Below are 20,240 nucleotides of genomic sequence, written 5' to 3'. Positions count from 1 at the left end.
GACTCAAATACATTAGCTTTTTTAGCTGAGTAATATTCCATTGTGTATGTGTCCCATAACTTCCATATCCATTCATCTGTTGATGAACATCATAGGTTGCTTCCATGCCTGCTGCTGCTGCTGCTGCTAAGTCGCTTCAGTCTTGTCCGACTCTTAGCGACCCCATAGATGGCAGCCCACCAGGCTCCCCCGTCCCTGGGATTCTCCAGGCAAGAACACTGGAGTGGGTTGCCATTTCCTTCTCCAATGCATGAAAGTGAAATGTGAAAGTGAAGTCGTTCAGTCATGTCCAACTCTTAGTGACCCCATGGACTGCAGACTACCAGGCTCCTCCATCCATGGGATTTTCTAGTGCTGCCATGAGCACTGGGGTACAAGGATCTTTTTCATTTATGGTTTCCTCAGGGTATATGCCCAGTAGTGGAGTTGCTGGGTTATATGGTAGTTTTATTCCTTGTTTTTTAAGGAATCTGTTCTCCCTAGTGGCTGCATCAATTTGCATTCCCACCAACAGTGTAGGAGGTTTCCCTTTTCTCCACAGAGTGAAGTAAGTCAGAAGGAGAAAGATAAATATCATATATTAATGCAAATATATGGAATCTAGAAAGACGGTACTGATGAACCTATTTGCAGGGCAGCAAAGGAGACACAGACAAAGAGACTTAGGGACACAGTGGGGGAAGGAGAGGGTGGGATGATTTGAGAGAATAGAGCTGAAATATACATAACCATATGTAAAATAGATAGCCAGTGGGAATCTGATGTAAGACATAGGGAACCCAAAGCCAGCGCTCTGTGACAACACAGAGTCTGGGATGGGAGGGAGGTGGGAGGGGGGTTCAAGAGGGAGAAGATATGTGTATGCTGCTGTTGCCAAGTCATGTCAGTCATGTCCGACTCTGTGTGACCCCATAGCCGGCAGCCCACCAGGCTCCCCCGTCCCTGGGATTCTCCAGGCAAGAACACTGGAGTGGGTTGCCATTTCCTTCTCCAATGCATGAAAGTGAAAAGTGAAAGTGAAGTCGCTCAGTCATGTCCGACTCCTAGCGACCCCATGGACTGCAGCGCACCAGGCTCCTCCATCCATGGGATTTTCCAGGCAAGAGTACTGGAGTGGGGTGCCATTGCCTTCTGCATATATGTGTATACCTATGGCTGATTCATGTTGATGTACAGCAAAAACCATCACAATACTGTTAATTAGCCTCTAATTAATTTTTTTTTAAAAAGGAAAAAAGAATAATTACAAGGACTTTGCAAAGCAAATAATACACTTGCAAGGTTTCCAAAGCTGGGCAGAATTCCTCCCCTACTAAACTCCCATCAATAACAGAGGGGACATCACACTGCCTGTTGTGGGGCTGTTTTCCTCTCCAGGCAAAGCTACCTAGTGAGAACCAAAAGGGACTTTAAATGAATGCATTGCAATGTATTGACACTTGTAGCACCAGCCCCAGTGGGAGGTTCACAGCTTGGTACCTTCAGCCCAATACAAGTCAAACTTCCTTTCCAGGAGCAGCCACAGATACACCTTCCCTGCACAACTTGCCTTCCTTAGTAGCATACATTTGACTTGGCAGATGAAGCCTGCACTGTATATGTGTTTACACAGAAGGGACTTGAGGGCATTATTCTGGAAAGGGGGAAATACGGATAATGACTCCTCACACTATCGCTTGGCCCAACCACCAGTCCAGCAAAAGCCTTGTACATCTTCCTGGTGCTCTCCATTTTCAACATATTATCTCCAAAGAGGAGAAGAAGGTTATAGAGGATGAAATGGTTGGATGGCATCACCAATTCACTGGACATGAACTTGGGCAAACTCCAGGCAATGGTAAGGGACCAGGAAGCCTGGCATGCAGCAGTCCATGGTCATGAAGAATTGGACACGACTTGGTGACTGAATAACAACAACAAAAATCTCCAAAGAAGATACAATTCCCCAGCCCCTACCTTTAGTTGGAATTACCTTAAGTAAATATCAAGCATGAATCTATTTAGATTCCAGTTGCTAACCTGTCAAACGCATGAACTCACCCAAACTCTGTATACCCTACAGATTTTCATACCTAGAGCATCCCCAACATTCAAGACTGCTGCTTATGATTATGCAGATTGTACTTCGCACAGCTCTAGAAAACACCCTTGACAGAAAGCCACTGTGTATTTGTTTAGTCTTTGTGATCAAAGTTTTCCAAAAAATGTTTTGAGGGAAGGGAGCCTCATTCTATATGGTACAAAGATACCACAGGGGCTAAATGTGGGACTGCTTCATAAACCCTCATGTAGGAAATGCCTTTCAAACATATGAGCTACTCCAAAAATAAATTAATTTTTTAAAAAAATATGAGCCACTCAATGATATTCAGTGCAGCACTGTTTATAAAAGTGAGAAAAAATCCATCATTTTGACCCCAAAGATCTATCAACAAGCAAATGGACATTAAATGTGGTCTGATCACATATCAGAATATCATAGTGCCATTTAAAAGATGAATTCAAGCTAAAAGTATCAAAAAAAAAAAAAAAGCTAAAAGTATCAACACGGATAAACCTTAAGAAATGTAATGTTGAAAGCAGCTATTGTGACACCACTTATACAAATACTAAGATGTACAAACAATGTACAAATAGGTTATGGGTCCATGCATTTTGAAGCAAAATGTACATCTAATGTGCAATTTGATGTCTATCATTTTCAGGATCAGGGTTATCCCAGGTGAGGTATGGAAGAAAGGCAATTTAGGAAGGGCACAGAAATGCCTCACCTGGGTCAATCATATTTTTTTCATGTAAAATATATGTGGCAAAATATTAATATTTGTTAAATCTAGGTCATAGTTGTATGGATACTTGTATTTTTTTCTATATGCTTGAAATATCTTTTTTTTTTTTAAGTGAAAGAGAAAAGAAGTGAGGCTTCATTTCCCCAAAGGAGCTACTATGCTTCTTCCCCTCTGATAATGAGATCCCTATTAGTCAGTGGCTTTCCACTTTTTCTTTTTTTAGCAATAGAGTCTTCCTTTCAAATGAAAATTTTTATGGATTTCTAATATATATACCCAATGAAAGCTGAGGTGCCCCAGAGCCCTAATTTCTCACCTTCTCTCCATGCGACCTAACAGAGTCCCCAAAGATATCTCCACAGAACCCACGGCTCCAGAGCACACAATCTGAACACTACTTATATAATGAATGGTGAATCCCCTTTAACCCTGATGTCAGAGAGCTATGGGCCAGTTTTCAAGCTTTCTAGTCAATATCTATGTTCAGAACATTTGTAGTCTCCCTTTCCCTCCTGTTTCTGACTTGCTAGCTGGCATTTCTTTTCATCAAGAACCTGAATGTAATAAAATGGCCTATCTTCAATAATTGACAAAAATTAATACCTCTCAAAAAGTTAAACTGACATCTAACTGTCCTCCCTACCATTATTCTCTGAATAACCAAGATTTAACAGTGTTTATGTTATTCAAAAACACTTTTTAAAATAGAAATACAAAAAGAAGATGATTTTCTAAAGAAGCAAATCTCCCTTAAATAAAATGAAAGCAATGAATGACTCAGATTGAATGCAATTACCCATATTTATAAGAGAATCCAGCATTAGGAATGTCAAAATTTAAAAAATAATAGACTCATTTTCACAATATATACAAATATTAAATCATTATATTGTATACCTGGGACTAATATAATGTTATATGTCAATTATACTTGAATGGAAAAATTCTAAATTAAAGAATAAGAAACATAATATAAATTTCCCTCAACTACTGACCAATATACAGATACTCAATACCACATTTATTGGTACAAAAATCTAGTGAAGATATTTCTTCGGCTTTAACTTTTTATATTAAGATAAATTTATTTGTTCTGACAAGGAGATCTGATACTGTTCTTCTGAAGATTTCACATATTCTTAAAGAAGTCTCCTCAATAAAACATTGTAGTTGATCATTCTAATATACCAAAGTTCAAAATTGTCGCTCCCAGAAGATTCAACATAGCCCAGTCATGTAAGTATGGTTTGTCAAACATGAAACATGTTTGCAATAGTCAAAGAGATATAACTGCTGTGGCTAGAGAAACAATGACAGCATTCCAATCAAATTGCCTGCTTTTAATACATGTCCATATAACAAGGAAAAAATGTTGCCTAGTGAGAGTAGTCTCAGAGACAGCGCAAGGTTAGAGTGCTAACTGTTGCTTCCTGGTTATGCACCCAGGCTCCCTGTCTTCACCCAGCATGTACCCAGACGTCATCAAGGAAGATCCTACACTTTGACAGGAGCACCTTCACCAGTCCTGGCTTTCCACCAGGGCCAAGAGTTGCCTGATCTTGGAAAACAAAATTACCTCTTCACCAGCTACCCTGTCCTCGTTCCTCATTTAAAGGAAACAATCTACCACCTTCTGCAGCCGCCACTGTACTCACTAAGCCCTGGGAGTGTCAGCTGGGATGTGGAGGATACTGTGGGAGAAAAAAGACTGTCGATTGGAAGGGGGAATTTCAGGGCAAGGCAGATATTTAAAGGAAGGCAGTATGAGGCCAGACAGAGGAGGACAGATGAACATTATGTTCTATGGTGATCAACTAAACCTCTAAAATCATTCTGCTTGCTTGAAAACCTACCTTACCAAGATCACAAAGAAACAATACATCGATAAATTCTTAAAGACTTTATTTCTAACACAAGACAGTTGTTAGGCCATCTTTTAAAGCAGCACATGACATTACATGGGGGAAGATATAAATGGAAGAAATGTGAAAAATTCAAAGAACCACAAAAATGATTAAATGAATAGTAAAGTTTTCATCAGGAAGGTTCAGTTCAGTTCAGTTCAGTCGCTCAGTCATGTCCGACTCTTTGCAACCCCATGAACTGCAGCACACCAGGCCTTCCTGTCCATCACCATCTCCCGGAGTTCACTCAGACTCACATCCATCAAGTCGGTGATGCCATCCAGCCATCTCATCCTCTGTCATCCCCTTCTCCTCCTGCCCCCAATCCCTCCCAGCATCAGAGTCTTTTCCAACGAGTCAACTCTTCACATGAGGTGGCCAAAGTACTGGAGTTTCAGCTTTAGCATCATTCCTTCCAAAGAACACTCAGGACTTATCTCCTTTAGAATGGACTGGTTGGATCTCCTTGCAGTCCAAGGGACTCTCAAGAGTCTTCTCCAACACCACAGTTCAAAAGCATCAATTCTTCGGTGCTCAGCTTTCTTCACAGTCCAACTCTCACATCCATACATGACTACTGGAAAAACCATAGCCTTGACTAGACGGACTTTTGTTGGCAAAGTAATGGCTCTGCTTTTTGATATGCTATCTAGGTTGGTCATAACTTTCCTTCCAAGGAGTAAGCGTCTTTTAATTTCATGTCTGTAGGAGGGTTATGTAGCCTAAAAAAGTCAGGTGAAGATAAGCCTAAAACATAATTGGATAAAAGTAAAGGCTGATGAAACACCAAGACAGGTTGAATATTAATGTCAGTTGAGGTGCCCATCTCTAGAAATCCATAGAAAAAGAACAGACAGTCCTCCATGTGAGAAGATTTAGTTACTCATCTGCACAAAATCAGATTGGATGACCAGTATTATGAGCTTGTGATCAAAAACACACAAAGGGCCTTGTGTAGACTCAGACTATTGTTTGAGAATATTTAAAGGTTAGTTCTAGAATTTCCACTAGGGAGTAACATCAACACACTGATTTTGAGAATGGATATAAGGCCTGTGAGAAGTGAACCCACACAGCAAATGCCCAGTTGATCCATAAAGAGTTTGGGTTCCAGCAACATACAATAAATTCATTATTAGTTATATAGTCAGGAAATAGAGTGCTCCAGCTAATCAAATATTTTCCATTAATTGTTACCACATGCAGAAGGATTACAAATTTTTAAAGAATGAGAATAAATTAAAATACACTTAACACTGAAACTAAACTGATTATAATTTAATCTTTCTCTAATTATTCAGAATGCATTTCAGGGTCATCAAGAAAAGCATAAATTATCAGTGCTTGATGACTGTGCAGGAAGTCACAGTTTTTCTAAAATCCTGGTTAATAGATGCTGGGTAAAAAGAATTCACTGCATTCATTATGATTTGGGGGAGTTATGTGCCAAGCATTTTTCTAGGATATGAAGTATATCATTAATCCTCACCAAAAATAAAATTTCACAGATGATGAACTGAAATTCATAAGAGTTAGAATAACTTGTCCAAGGGTACACAACAGGAAAGAGTGTCAGAGCCAGGTTTTGAGGGCAGAACTGTGTCTTTAAGGAATATGCTCTTTCACTATTTCAAACAAGGTATTTCATAAAAGTATTCATAAAATTTATTGCTTGTATGCATAAAACTTAAGCATAGTCAGTGGGTCAGATTGTTCATTTTTCCAGACATGCTGAAGAATTTTTCTGAACCATTCTTGAGATTGCTACCATGTATTCATAATGGCAGAAAATTCTACGCATGAAATATTTTTGTAGATTTTTTTTAAATAAAAGGCCAACTGCTCATTCAAAACCTCAAGAATATAGCTCAAACATCTTTGGACTAAATTAGCATAGCCTCAACCACAGAACAAAATGATTTACCAATAAATGTATATACTTAATATACATTCATTTACTCACATTTTATGCAATGACCTAATTTCTATGTTAATCCACACATATTTAACTGTGAAACATATTTGACTTGACTCAGATGGTAAAGAATCCACCTGCAATGTGAGAGACCTGGGTTTGAGCCCTGGGTTGGGAAGATTCCCTGCAGAAGGGTATGGCTACCCACTCCAGTATTCTTGCCTGGAGAATTCCATGGACAGAGGAGCCTGGCAGGCTACAGTCCATGGGGTCACAAAGAGTCAGACATGACTGAGTGACTTTCACTTTCATAAAAGAACATTTAAAATTATTTAAAGTCTTTAGGCTGAATTTACATCTATAAAGGAAATGAATTCAATTTGTGATGGAAGAAAAGAATTATTTCATCAACAGATGTGATACATCCCTTCTCCCATCATCTACTTTTGCATCCCAAATATTCACAATTTCACCTGAGACATTTATGGCTTCTCGTTCACCTGTATTCACAAGCACCAATTAAAATTCTTCTGGGTTCAAATGCCTTGTTCCTCCACCCATAATGGTTTCACTTATCTCTAAAACAGGCAGTAACTCCCATAATGGAATCTCACAAAAAAGGGGGGAAAGTGGCTGAACTCTGGAAGGGTGGGGGGGGAATCATCTCTGGCCATGATACTGTTTCATTAGCTAATCCCATTCACACCCAGGAGACTTGGCAGTTCTGAGATGACCCTCATCAAAGAGGCTGGCCTTCCTCCCCTCCTCTGCACATAGCATTTCCAGATAAGCCTTACGAGTTACTTTCTATTCCAAAAGAAACTATTTTCATCTCTAGCACCACACTGATATTTCCATCATGTTGAAGAAAATCCTACCTAAACAGTAACTTGGGGTCAGAGGATCCCTGACCGGAGTTAGCTCTTTGCTCAAAAGTTCAGAATAGAAAAACAGACTTCACATATATGAAGTAGCACACAATTATGGTGGGAAGGTAATTCTGAAATTTGATCCTTCCTTCTAGTTCAGGATCTTGCCCAGAGACAAAAGTTTCATGCTCAAGTAAAATTTAAAGAAAGTTAAAATTACTGCACTGCCTAACTGAATTAAATTACACATTTATAGTGAAGCTTGAAAATCATACTTAACTGTCTTAAACCTTGATAGATTAGGTGGTGCTTGCCATGATCGTGTTTTGAAAGGTGATTTCACTGCTCGTGATTGTAACTGCCGTGGAGCTGTTCAGTTGGGAATTTTACTCTAATGCTTGGAACTGATTTGCTCATTCAATTTCCTCTCTGAGATTTTATACCCTCCACAGTAACTTTGTTAAACTTGAATCTGAGGTGACCCTTCTGATTCTGAACTCCAAGGGATAACTTTCTCAGGGGAAGTAAAGTAAGGTTCATTTTCAATATGAATGAATAAAAGAGGAAACACCCAGACTGAAGGTCAAGAAAATGTTACCTGGAACTGAATCAATATCAATAGAAACAGTTCATTGAAGAGCAAGGGCTAATTTTATGTCCAGATAAAAAAGGTGCTCACATTTCAAATTAAGTAGCTGGATAAGAAGAATGAAGAAAGTTCTTTTTAAAAGACTATTAATTATAATTCCTTAGACTTAATTTTATAGCCGAAGAAATTACCAAGAGTTCTTATAAAATATGATACTTGACATACACGCCTAGAAAGAATATTTGGAGGGTCACATAATTCTTAAACTGAAAGGATCCCAAATGAATAGCTAGTTCACCCCTTTTGTTCTTCAAATGAAGAAACTGAGGCACAGTGAGGTGAAGTGTACTTCTAGAAAAGAAAGGTCAAAAAAATTTAGCATAGATTTCAATTACTGTCACAACAAACTCAAGTTTAATATCAAAGGGGTATAATTAGCACCCATGCATAATACCAATGCATGAAAATTGTCTTAATAACAGTAAAAACAATCTATCATTTCTTTAAAATTTTCTTAAAAGACAAAATGGTGGAATAAATCTAATACTTCATTGTAATTCCCAGGAGTAATTCATTTCTCCTACTAATCTAGACTCAATCTCCTAGTCACTCATTAAATATTTACTGAGCATTTACAGAATGCTAAGTATGGAGCTCAAAACTCCAAAACTGTATTCTGGTCAGAAATCTGTCTGTAAAAAAAATGGTGACTAAAAGTTTACTACATACTATTCCTGCCTCTGAGTGTTTATACCTTTTAAAACTTCCATTTTCTTCTAAAAATGGCTTTCTTCCTTCAAGGATTATAGTAGGCACTGTCTTCAAGAATCAGTGTTTCTCAAGTTCTATCTATTCAATCATCTTTTTTAACAAATATTTAATTGTTACATGACTATGGTTGTGCGAGGATCCTATGAATCACTTACAGTATCAATGTTTAATATTTCTTTCATAATATTGTTGATTTTCTTACATACAGTGTAAAGCTCTCTATTGGAATATATATATATATATAATGTGGTTAATCAATAATTTATCCAATTACAAGCCTGGGAAAGTTGTTAGAAACCATATTTACATCACTATAGAGCACATGTCCAGCATAAGCAATCTCAAAGTTATATAATAAATATAGAGCAACTGTCCACCATATGTTGAAGTTATAAACAAATAAGACCAGACCATAGGTGAGATTAACACTGTTTAAGGTCTAATTAGCAATGCTGCAAATCCAGAGACTCATTTTCTCAGTGTATCCAGAGTTAATACCCACTGTTGAACTCACAAGACTTTGATTTGCAAGACATAATGTCAGAATAATAATTCATAGTGAGGAATATCCTCTTCCAAGATTTGGAAAACTCCAAAAGTTCCCTGAGTAGGAATGGCTAACACCTGGCCATGCACTTCTCTCTCTTCTTTCCAAGAGCCCACAGCTGTCCAACGGAAGGCGTCTTAACACAGTTACCAAAACATCCCCTGCCAGTCACACTAAGAAATTCTACTCACCATGTTCCAAAGTACGTTCTTAGATAACTAAGAAGCCAGGTAGTAATCAGGTTATTTTGCAGATCAGGAAACAAGAGCTAATGCAGGCAGACACATGGAGGTCCACATTACCTGGGCCCCGGGGAAAACCTGAGACTTGCACCTTCTCCCACTTCCAAGACTCCGCTCAGCACCTGAATATTCCAGCATTGCTCTCTCCCTGAACAGGTGAAAAAGTCATCATCTCTTCAAACTCATTTCCATTTCCTTTGGATATACACTCTGAAGTGGATTTTGCTGGATCATACGGGAGTTCTATTTTTAACTTTTTCAGGAACCTTCCTACTGTTTTCCATGGTGGCTGAATCAATTTACATTCCTACCAACAGTGTACAAGAGTTCTCTTATCCCCACATCCTCCCCAATACTTATCTCCTGTTTTCTTGATGATAGCCAAGAGATATATGAACTCCTATGTTTATTTGTTTGTTGCAGCATTATTCACAATAACCAAGATATGGAGACAACCTAAATGTCCATCAGAAAATGATCAACAGATGAATGAATAATAGTGAAGTTGTGGTATACACACACACACACACACACATGCACACACACACACATAATGAACTATGAGAAGAAGGAAAAGAAATCCTGCCATTTGTAACAACATGGATGGAATTTGAGGGCATGATGCTAAGTGAAAAGTTAGAAAAATACAAATATTGTATAAAATCACTTTCTTATGGAATCTAAAAAAGACAAACTTGTAAAAACAGAGAGTAGAATGGTGGTTACCAGAGTCTAGGAGTTAAGAGAGATGTTGCTTAAGGATACAAACTGCGAACTAAAAGATAGATAAGTTCTGAGGAACAAATGCACAGTATAATGATTATAGTCAACAATACAGTATTATAAACCTTAAAGTTGTTAAGAGACTAGATCTTAATTGTTTCTACTACCAAAAAAAAAAGGAAATGATAATTCTGTAACATAATAGAGGTGTTAGCTAACACTAAGGTTATAATGATACTATAATATATAAGTGTATCAAATCAACGTGGTATACACCTTAAACACTGTTATATCTCAGTTATGTTTCATTTAAAGCATGTGTGTGCTCAGTCATGTCTGACTCTGAGACCCTATAGACTGTAGTAGCCCACCAGACTCTGTCCATAGAATTCTCCAGGTAAGAACACTAGAGTGGCTTGCTACATTCTCCTCAAGGGGATCTTCCCAACTCAGGGATAGAACCCACATCTCCTGTGTCTCCTGCATTGCAAGCAGATTCTTTACTGCTTGAGCCACTAGGTTTTCATTTTAAAAGTATTACCAAATCCTTCCTTTTGTCCCCCTTTTTGAGATTCTATTGACTCTATTCCTTATTTTGGAAAGATAAGTCTTCTTCAAACAAATTATACTTTATTCTACAGATTTTTACAGTTATAAAGATGCAACTGAACTTCTGTTTGCTGGTACATCAGTACAAAAACTACTGGACAGACTGCCCTAACAATGGAGGGTGAGTTTAGAATCATCTAAATAAAAATTTTTAAAGACTGTATAGTAGTATAAAATTCACTAGGTATGGGGTAGTGGAGAACCTTAAGTAATCATCCCCTTGAAGCAATTGGAACTGAATTAAAAAGAAGTCCAAGGGACTTCTCTGTAGGGGCAGAGAATGCTATGGAAATAGAAGATAAAGAATGGTTTCTAATCAGGAAGCACAAGGGCAGATTCTCTGATGTGTGACTGAGCTGCTGCTCACAGGGAAACTCCTTGAAACCTGCTCCCAGGAAGAGATGTACCAGGTTCTATGTCTCAAAGTGGGTGTGCCGGCTAGGTCGTGTATGTCCCTCATCATATCAGTATGGCCTCACTTGAGTTAAGTCTGATGAACAACGGCAGTGTGATCAACAACGGCAGTGTGTGTGTGTGTGTGTGTGTGTGTGTGTGTCTGTGTCTGTGTGAGTGAGTGATTTTGAACTCTGCCAAGCACTGCACCAGTCACTTGGTCGTAGAACACATTCTCTCAAACCCCTGAACTGATCCCACTATCATAGCCCTTCAGAAACATGCAAGAAAATAAAAACCATAGATTCTGAGACAGGATATGGATAATAAGCACCAAACCCTTCCCTTTGCAGTGTAGAGCACGAAGGTCCAGATTATGTATTTTGTCCAGAGTGGTTGATATCCTTAAAGGTATAAAGTAACTACATCAAATATAAAACTAATATCTAACATTTTAAGGTGTTCTGGGAATACGAATACATAAATTTATTTTCACAACTGACTATGAGTTAGGCAGAATGGCAATCAGCATCAGTCTCATTTAACAGATGAGGAAGTTGACATTCAGAGAGTCCTAATGAGGACTTCCCCAAAGGCACACCCCTAGAACACAAGACTTAGTCTTCTCTCTTCAGACTCTGCAGACTTTCTACTCTTCCACCCTTCATATGGGAGAGGGACGACAAGCATGCTACTGAACAGAAGGGGAGAAGCAACAGAGGACAATCATCTGCCATGTTTCTCTTCAAGGTTTACTCTATAATCTCTGGTTGTCTGAGTTGATGTGTAGTCTGAGTATGTAGGTTGGTGGTGGTTTAGTCCTTAAGTCATATCCAACTCTTGTGATCCCATGGACTGCAGCCTTCCAGGCTCCTTTGTCCATGGGATTTTCCAGGCAAGAACACTGGAGTGGGTTGTCATTTCTTTCTCCAGGGGATCTTCCCAGTCCAGGTAGCAACCCTGCATCTTCTGCATTTCAGGCAGATTCTTTACCTCTGAGTCACCAGGGAAGCCCTGTAGCCTTGTAGGTTGGTGGGATACAAATACATTGGAAATTGTTTTCTTCATGACTTTTCAAATTCCACAAGTCTGTACACTAGCATGCTCAAACAATTCTGTGAACAGCCTTTGAATCTCATTCTTCCTTTTCTATTCTGGCCTTGACTCCTCTTCACAGGCTCAATTCAGTCCTGCCGGGAACGACAGTACCAAGTGCATCTGACAACCCAGCCTCCACGTACCCAAAGCTGTGAGTTCTCCATGAGCTATGAGATGAACTGCTCCATGGGGCTGAGTTGACAAAGGTTTATCTTGAGAAGCAATAAAACAAACATGAAGTGGGACTCTATATTCAGGTAATTGAGTCTCTATTCTGAGCTTGCAATGGATTTTTAATTGGTTCGCTTTTCCAAAAGGTCAATGTGTCAAACTTTGAGCGCTTTCCTTAATTCTTAGGATATTTTTTAACACACATTTAGAAAAACACAGGTGCTTAACACATTTTGTCCAGTTAAATGGGCCTCTGCAATTTAAATTGACATAGGCAGGTGGCTGCCAGGTCTGCACCACTTTGGGAAATGGATGTATTTCTCCCTTCCCAGCTCTCCATTGGAAGGGAGGGAGGAGAATGCTGACAGACAACAGCAGGGTGATTCTGAGCTCAGCATCCTATCTTGGTGGTATACCCAAGCTGCAAGATTTATAACCTTCTTGTTACAATGCATCAGCTTCAACACTTTCAGTGAAGTCTTCAATAACTTCGATGACATCTTGCTGAGGGGTTTTGTCATTAAAAGCCTAAAGCTGGTCATTAACAAACCTCTGCAATCATCTACCGCTGTGCTAACTCAGGCATGGATCTCACTGGAAAGTTAGGCTGGCTCAGAAACTTTCCAGAAGGCTGCATTTTTTTTCCCATGTGGGGTATATTTCTTTAAGAAAAGGAAATACAGTTCCCAATCATTTCATTTCATCATTTATTTCTCATTATCCATTGACTCACTCTTCTCTGAAAGACACAACCAAATTCGACAAACGTGTAGAAAGCTACTTCATGACAGAAACAGTGCTCGGGGCTGAAGATATAATTATAAAAAAGACACAGCTCCAACTCTCAAAGGGTGCAGAGATATCCCCCTCCCAAAATTAACTGTTATTTATGGAATCTTTCATAACATGCCAGACTCTGTATTTAGGCTTTATAAGCATTATCATGTTCATTTTTCACCATGCTTTAGAAGACAGATATTTTTATTATCCCCATTTAAAAATTAAATGACTGAAGTGTTGTTTGTTTAAGAATTCCCCCCAAAATCACTGAGCATGAAGTGGAAGAACCAAGTTTCAAACCTGTATCTTGCCTGACTTCAAGCTAGCTGATCTTCTCCAAACAACAGGATTGGGCCAGGAGTAAGGTGAAGACCATGACATTTCAGCTGAGGAAAGACTGAGAGACAAGCCACGGGGAGGCACAGGTTCAGTAGGTGTGAGGAACAGGTTGAACTCAACTGAAATCCTCTTTTAGGAGAGTTTACATCATGGGTCAAGTATCACCCATTGAGAATAACTTGCCTGGTTTCTCACACGTTCTCACCTCCTCAACATCCAGATTATTAAGGTATCCCTTTATGTGTTCTTGGGCTTCCCTTGTGGCTCAGTTGGTAAAGAATTCTCCTGCAAGGCGGGAGACCTGGGTTCAATCCCTGGGTTAGGAAAATCCCCTGGAGAAGGCAAAGGCTACCCACTCCAGTATTCTGGCCTGGAGAATTCCATGGACTGTATAGTCCATGGGGTCGCAAAGAGTTGAACAGAACTGAGTGACTTTCACTTTCATTTATGTGTGCTATATATAGACATTATCTATAAGAAATTAAAAGACACTTGCTCCTTAGAAGAAAAGCTATGACAAACCTAGACAATGTATTAAAAAGCAGAGACATCACTTTGCCAATAAAGGTCCATATAGTCAAAGCTATGATTTTTCCAGTAGTCATGTATGAATGTGACAGTTGGACCATAAAGAAGGCTGAGTGCCACCAAAGAATTGATGCTCTCAAACTATGGTGTTGGAGAAGACTCTTGAGAGTCCGTTGGAGACGGACTCTCCAGAGCAAGGGGCAAAGAGATCAAACTAGTCAATCCTAAAGAAAATTAACCCTGAATATTCATTGGAAGGACTGGTGCTGAAGCTGAAGCTCTAATACTTTGGCCACCTGATGCGAAGAGCCAACTCATTGGAAAAGACCCTGATGCTGGGAAAGATTGAAAGCAGGAGGAGAAGGGTACAACAGAGGATGAGATGGTTGGATGGCATCACTGACTCAATGGACATGAGTTTGAGCAAACTCTGGGAGATAGTGAAGGACACGGAAGACTGGCGTGCTACAGTCCATGGGGTCACAAAGGGTCAGACACAACTGAGTAACTGAACAATAACAATATATAGACTTACACTTGCCTGCTGGCACCAGAGCAGCCAAGATTGGTGTAAATTTTATGAATATAATAAAGATTCAAATCATGTGAGAAAAGCCTAATGCTTTGAAAATCACTGCTTCTTGAGTTTTTACGAAAATCCCTGTGACAGAACAATTCCAGCTACCCAGTTGTTTGATAGTTGTTTCTGCTGCCAATTATTTGATATTTCACTTAATGTGGCAACCTCTCCAAAGGAAGTAATGAATGGATGGAGGTCCTGGCTGCTAGGTCCTCCATAGGATTCAATCGTAAATAGCCAGAGGGCCAATGCTACCAGCATTCATTAGGAAGTTTCCCAGAAAAAATGATGGAAAAATTTCAGACATGGCAGGGGACGTTCTGTCATAACTTAGAGACATGAAGGCGGATAGGAATTTTTTTTAATGTCCCGAGATTCTATTTTTTAAATAATAAGGAAAATAACCTGGGGTGATAGATATATACTTAAAAGTGCACATTTGGCAATGATAACAGTTATTACCATTGGTTGAGGGCTTACTATGTGCCAGGCAATTGCTTAGGGTGTTTAGCACAATAGCTTATTAAATGAAATTTTTACAACTCTGCCAGGGAAAGTATTATCCCATTTTTATAGATGAACAGACTGAGAGTTTGGGAGGTTGGGTCATGTGCCCCTTGCTGAATGACTGGACCTGGAATACAAGCCCAGTTATATATCATTTCAAGTTTTTGTGTCTCCACTGTGTTGCTTTTCCCTTATCCGTATCTACATTAATTAAAACAAAACCTGTTTAAAGGCATTTAAATAATGCAGTGATTAAAAAGGCATTCACTGATTTCTCCCTTTTTTTTTCCTGAAATGACATTTTCCTCTTTTTTTTTTTTCCTCCTTTTCTCATAAGGAAATAGAAACATTAGCTTTCTTTTTACAGCTCAATTAATTGCTGTGGGATTTTACCTGACGAGATTAGTAAGGCCTTCAGGCAGACGCCATTGATCCAACCATAGTGTCATTATGTGCCTGTCCATATGCACGATGTGGGAGGGAAGGCTTTGTTCCTGAGAATCACAAAGCCATCATCCATCTGACTCCCTGGGTTCTGGTGGCCTCTCTCCCGCCGTGCTTCCCACAAATACCTTCCTGGGCTTGTTATTGCTTTTAATCGCTCACAGGGTGGTTCTTTCCAGTCAAGTGCTCGCCAGTCAAGATCATCGGCATTACCTTGGAGGAGTCTCAGCAAATTGATCAGTTACCTCAGCTCCCTTCCTCTGCTGAGACGCAGGATATGGGGCATCTGAGCTTTGCCCAAGGTCATAGGACCTGCTGGCTCCTGCAGAGGCAGCATGAAACACTTTCAAAGAATTTACGCAAGCCCAGGGCACCCAAACGTGAGGCAAAGTTTCTAGAAGTGTGGTGGGACAAGCAAGTGCTCTGAGTCAGAAAGCCCTGGACTCAGGGATCCTATCAAACACCAAAATAGTGGTAGTAATAATAATACTGTACACATTCTGCCTTGTTCCAGCAAATATTACTTAGTAACTTTGTGATCTTGAGCAAATGACTTAGCCTCTTTGAAACTCAGTTTTCTCATCTGTAAGATAGCAGCAATGACCTCATCTCACTGTCTTGAAAATAAAATAATGTGATGGCATCAATTAAGACTCTTTTTGTTCCAAGTGATAGAAATCCAATCAGAATCAGGTGAACCAGAAAGAGCACTTAATTATAAGTAAAAGTAATGTCTCTCAAAAACATATTTGCAGCTGAGTCTGAGACAAACTGGAATTAGAAGCACAACTGTCCCCCTGATCTCTCCCTGGTTTCTTGTCTCCATTTCCCTGGGGGCACTGGCAGCTGTTCCCCACCCATCTTCTCACTACCCCTAAGCTTTACATGGAAAGGCATAGCCACCAATGGCCCACAAAGTTACATCACCTTGCCAATCCATGCTATGAGACAAGCAAACTGATTGGTCCAAATTCTAAATCCCAGGGAAGAATTGGGATTGATCCACCTCACCGTCATGTGCCTACATCTAGATCAATCAATTATCTGTTGACAAAGAGCAGTTGTTTATTCTGCTTACATAACTATCTCTATGATAAGTCTAAGAATAGGGGCAAGGTGGGTACTTCCTAGAAAGAAAAGGGACTAGTTATTAGAAAAGAGTTTCACTGCAGAAGAGAGAACTGGTGTTCACTACAACAACATATGAAAAACAGCTATCACTATATCCAGTCCAGAATAGATACACTTAATATAGTGTTTCTGGTCAATGTGTAGATTTCTACACATTTTGAAAAACTATATTTTCAAAAAATACAATATTATTTGTTAATTACAAAGAATAGAAGTCATAATATTAAGAATCAGAAGAGAATGTAGATGCTGTGAATAATTAATGGTTTAAGTTCATACTTTTTACATTAATTCAACAGTACAATAGGAATTCAATAATTTCAAAAGCAGGATTTTGTTCCTAACCTTATCTTCTCTCCTATCCCTCACCAACCCAAATCTTCTCACATTTTCTTCTCTTGCCTTCAGTTACTTTTCTATCTTATCTTAGTTTGAGGGTCCACTGGTGAATTTTTAGTGTTAAAGATCTAAGGCACTGTACAAAGTACTGAAAATGACTTCAGAGAACAAAGAAATGTCCTTATACGTTAGCGCTAAACAGAGCACCAAGATGGGAATGAAGAAAGACAACGTCTACTTTTTCTCTTTTTTCCCTAAAATACACAGAACAGTTTTGAACAAGTCCTTTGGGGTCCCTAGGGCATCCATAAATCTGATGATGATAACTAGCCTACTTGTCTCTTGAGGTAAAGTTGGGAACGTTGGCGTATTAACTATGAGCAGGGTCATTTATAACCCACTCCAGTATTCTTGCCTGGGAAACTCCATGAACACAAGAGTTTGGCGCGCTATAGTCCATGGGGTCGCAGAGTCGTACACGACTTAATGATTAAATAGCAGCAGCAGGGTCATTTACAGGGAGAAATGGGGAAGAATCTCAGAAAACTAGAGATTTCCTTTTCTTATCAGACAGTGAATTCCCACACAGAGGATGAATCTTTTTTGTGTGTAACACAAAAGAATGATTTTGCTTGTGTAAAATTGAAGAAATCCAATTGCCCTCTGTCAATAAACCCCAGGGCTGGGTGAGGAATTGAGTCAATATATTTGAGGTTTTGGAAAGAAACCACTTTGTGTCACTTTCCAGAATTCCTTCTCGCTGATTCCAGTATATTACTGATTTAGTTTGGAAAGAATAATTCCAGGACCTCTCAAACAGAATGAGGAGAAATAACTGCCTATCATGGTTTTAAAAAACAGGAAATTGAAAGTCTCATTTTCATTGAATTTTGTTGCTATGATATGATTTCTTTAGATGGAGGAGAAATTAAATTTATGAAGCAACAGTGTTCCAAGTGGTAGCTAAAAGGGAGAAATTAACTGAGGCAGAAATATGTGTTACCAGCTAAAGATTATTCCTTCACATTTGTTTTCAAATATGAAAAGAATTCCTTTGGGTAAAAGGAGTTGCCAGAATAACAATATTGTCTTGAAATAAAATTCACAGATTCTATGAATGTCTGCTGTTTGGTTACACTTTAAATGAAACATGCATTGATTGAAGACACATACCACTTGAAAGTTTATTACACAAATGCTTGATTTTGGTCCTTTAAGAATTCTGCCAATTCGTTTCTTGATAGTTAGGATATTAAAATATGCAAATAAGCATGCTCTAGCTGGTCAGTGCGGATCTACGTGTAATAACTAATGCTCTCTCCCAACAGCCACCACTCCTTGTATTCATGTCACCTTCACCCAGGAGTCACAAAATGCTGAAGACTGTCGCTTTTTACTAGATTAAATTTCAGCAGGTTGAAGGTAGGCCAAAATTCTCACCTTCCTCTTTCCTAAATACTTTTTTCTCCCCCCTCTGTTAATTACATAGCTTTACACTGATTTACATGAATTTCAGCTTTCAAAATCATTGGTCTTTGCTGAATGCAAATAGGCACATGGGAAAATCATATCAAGTTGGCACAATTGATCTTTCATCATTTCAAATGGTACCTTTGAACAGTTCCTGAAATGTCTGTCTGAAATACTCCCAGCGCTGAGTGTCATCAAAAGATGTGGGGTCACCCTGGGGAAACCCATTCTCAGTGATGTAAATTACAGGGTTATTATACGTATCCTGGAATGAGAAAGCAGAAGTTTTATTCCAAACAGATGTAAAAAAAAAAAAAGACTCATAAAATCAGATACCCTCTATCTTCTCTAAGCTACAACCCCAAAACTAGTTTTCATCAAATTGCACTGACCCTATTAACTTAATTTTCCGCGCACTGACCTTTTATAACTAACAATGGAAAAGAAAAACTGTGCAAATATCCATGAAGACAGTCAAATGACTCTTGTTATAATGAGAAGACAGAAATATCTTTCTTCCATCAGCATCTGCTGATTGTCATTGCTCCTTAACCCCTTGGTCCCCCTCTCCCCAGTAGCTATGTTCTCTATCCCCCCGATAGCTGCAGCTGCTACTGCTGCTAAGTCGCTTCAGTCATGTCCGACTCTGTGCGACCCTATAGACAGCAGCCCACCAGGCTCCCCTGTCCCTGGGATTCTCCAGGCAAGAACACTGGAGTGGGTTGCCATTTCCTTCTCCAATGCATGAAAGTGAAAAGTGAAAGTGAAGTCGCTCAGTCGTGTCCGACTCCTAGTGACCCCATGGACTGCAGCCCACCAGGCTCCTCCATCCATGGGATTTTCCAGGCAAGAGTACTGGAGTGGGGTGCCATTGCCTTCTACCCCTCTCCGCCTGACAGTGGGAATCCTAAAAAACTGATAACTTAAAATTTTCATTTCAGCTACCTAGATGCCATTCAGTGTAACAGAGACCCAGAAAGGATTCAGCTATTTCAAATCCCTATTTTTCCTTTTAGTAACTTAATTGTGACCCCAGCCTGAAAAATATGTCCAAGGTACTACTGTAGCTACAACTGAATTTAACAGCAAATCCTAAGTCTAATCATGGCTTTGAAGCCCTTTATCCCTGGTGGCTCAGACTGTAAAGAATCTGCCTGTAATGCAGGAGACCCAGATTTGATCTCTGGGTCAGGAAGAATCCCTGGAGAAGGGAATGGCAACCCCACTCCAGTATTCTTGCCTGGAGAATTCTATGGACAGAGAAGCCCGGCAGGCTACATACAGTCCATGGGGTCACAGAGTTGGCAACTGAGCAACTAACACTACTATCAGCTAATTATCCTTCATTGACTTGAATCCTAATCACCTCTTCCCAGGCCAACAAATGTATATGCCATTGCTTAAGGCATTCATTGTTCAGGTCTTTATATACATAGACATAGGCCCATCTTCCCATCTTCCCACGTTTGGGTACACAGGGATGCAAACAAATAGTGCATTTA

At 39.4% G+C, this 20,240-nt stretch overlaps 1 protein-coding gene across 2 annotated transcripts in view; it reads right to left on the bottom strand.

Moving 5' to 3' along the window:
* Positions 1–20,240, bottom strand: part of GBA3 (glucosylceramidase beta 3) — a 131,908-nt gene that overhangs the window by 43,546 nt on the left and 68,122 nt on the right. For both annotated transcript variants that reach the window (XM_059887606.1, NM_001191277.2), the window contains 1 exon segment: positions 18,880–19,003. In XM_059887606.1, coding sequence (XP_059743589.1) covers positions 18,880–19,003 — 124 coding nt within the window.

This window comes from Bos taurus, chromosome 6, assembly GCF_002263795.3.
Source record: "Bos taurus isolate L1 Dominette 01449 registration number 42190680 breed Hereford chromosome 6, ARS-UCD2.0, whole genome shotgun sequence".
In the NCBI taxonomy this organism is placed as follows: Eukaryota; Metazoa; Chordata; class Mammalia; order Artiodactyla; family Bovidae; genus Bos; species Bos taurus.
The sequence above is the reverse complement of the archived record's forward strand: the minus strand, read 5'-3'. Positions and strand labels throughout refer to the sequence as shown.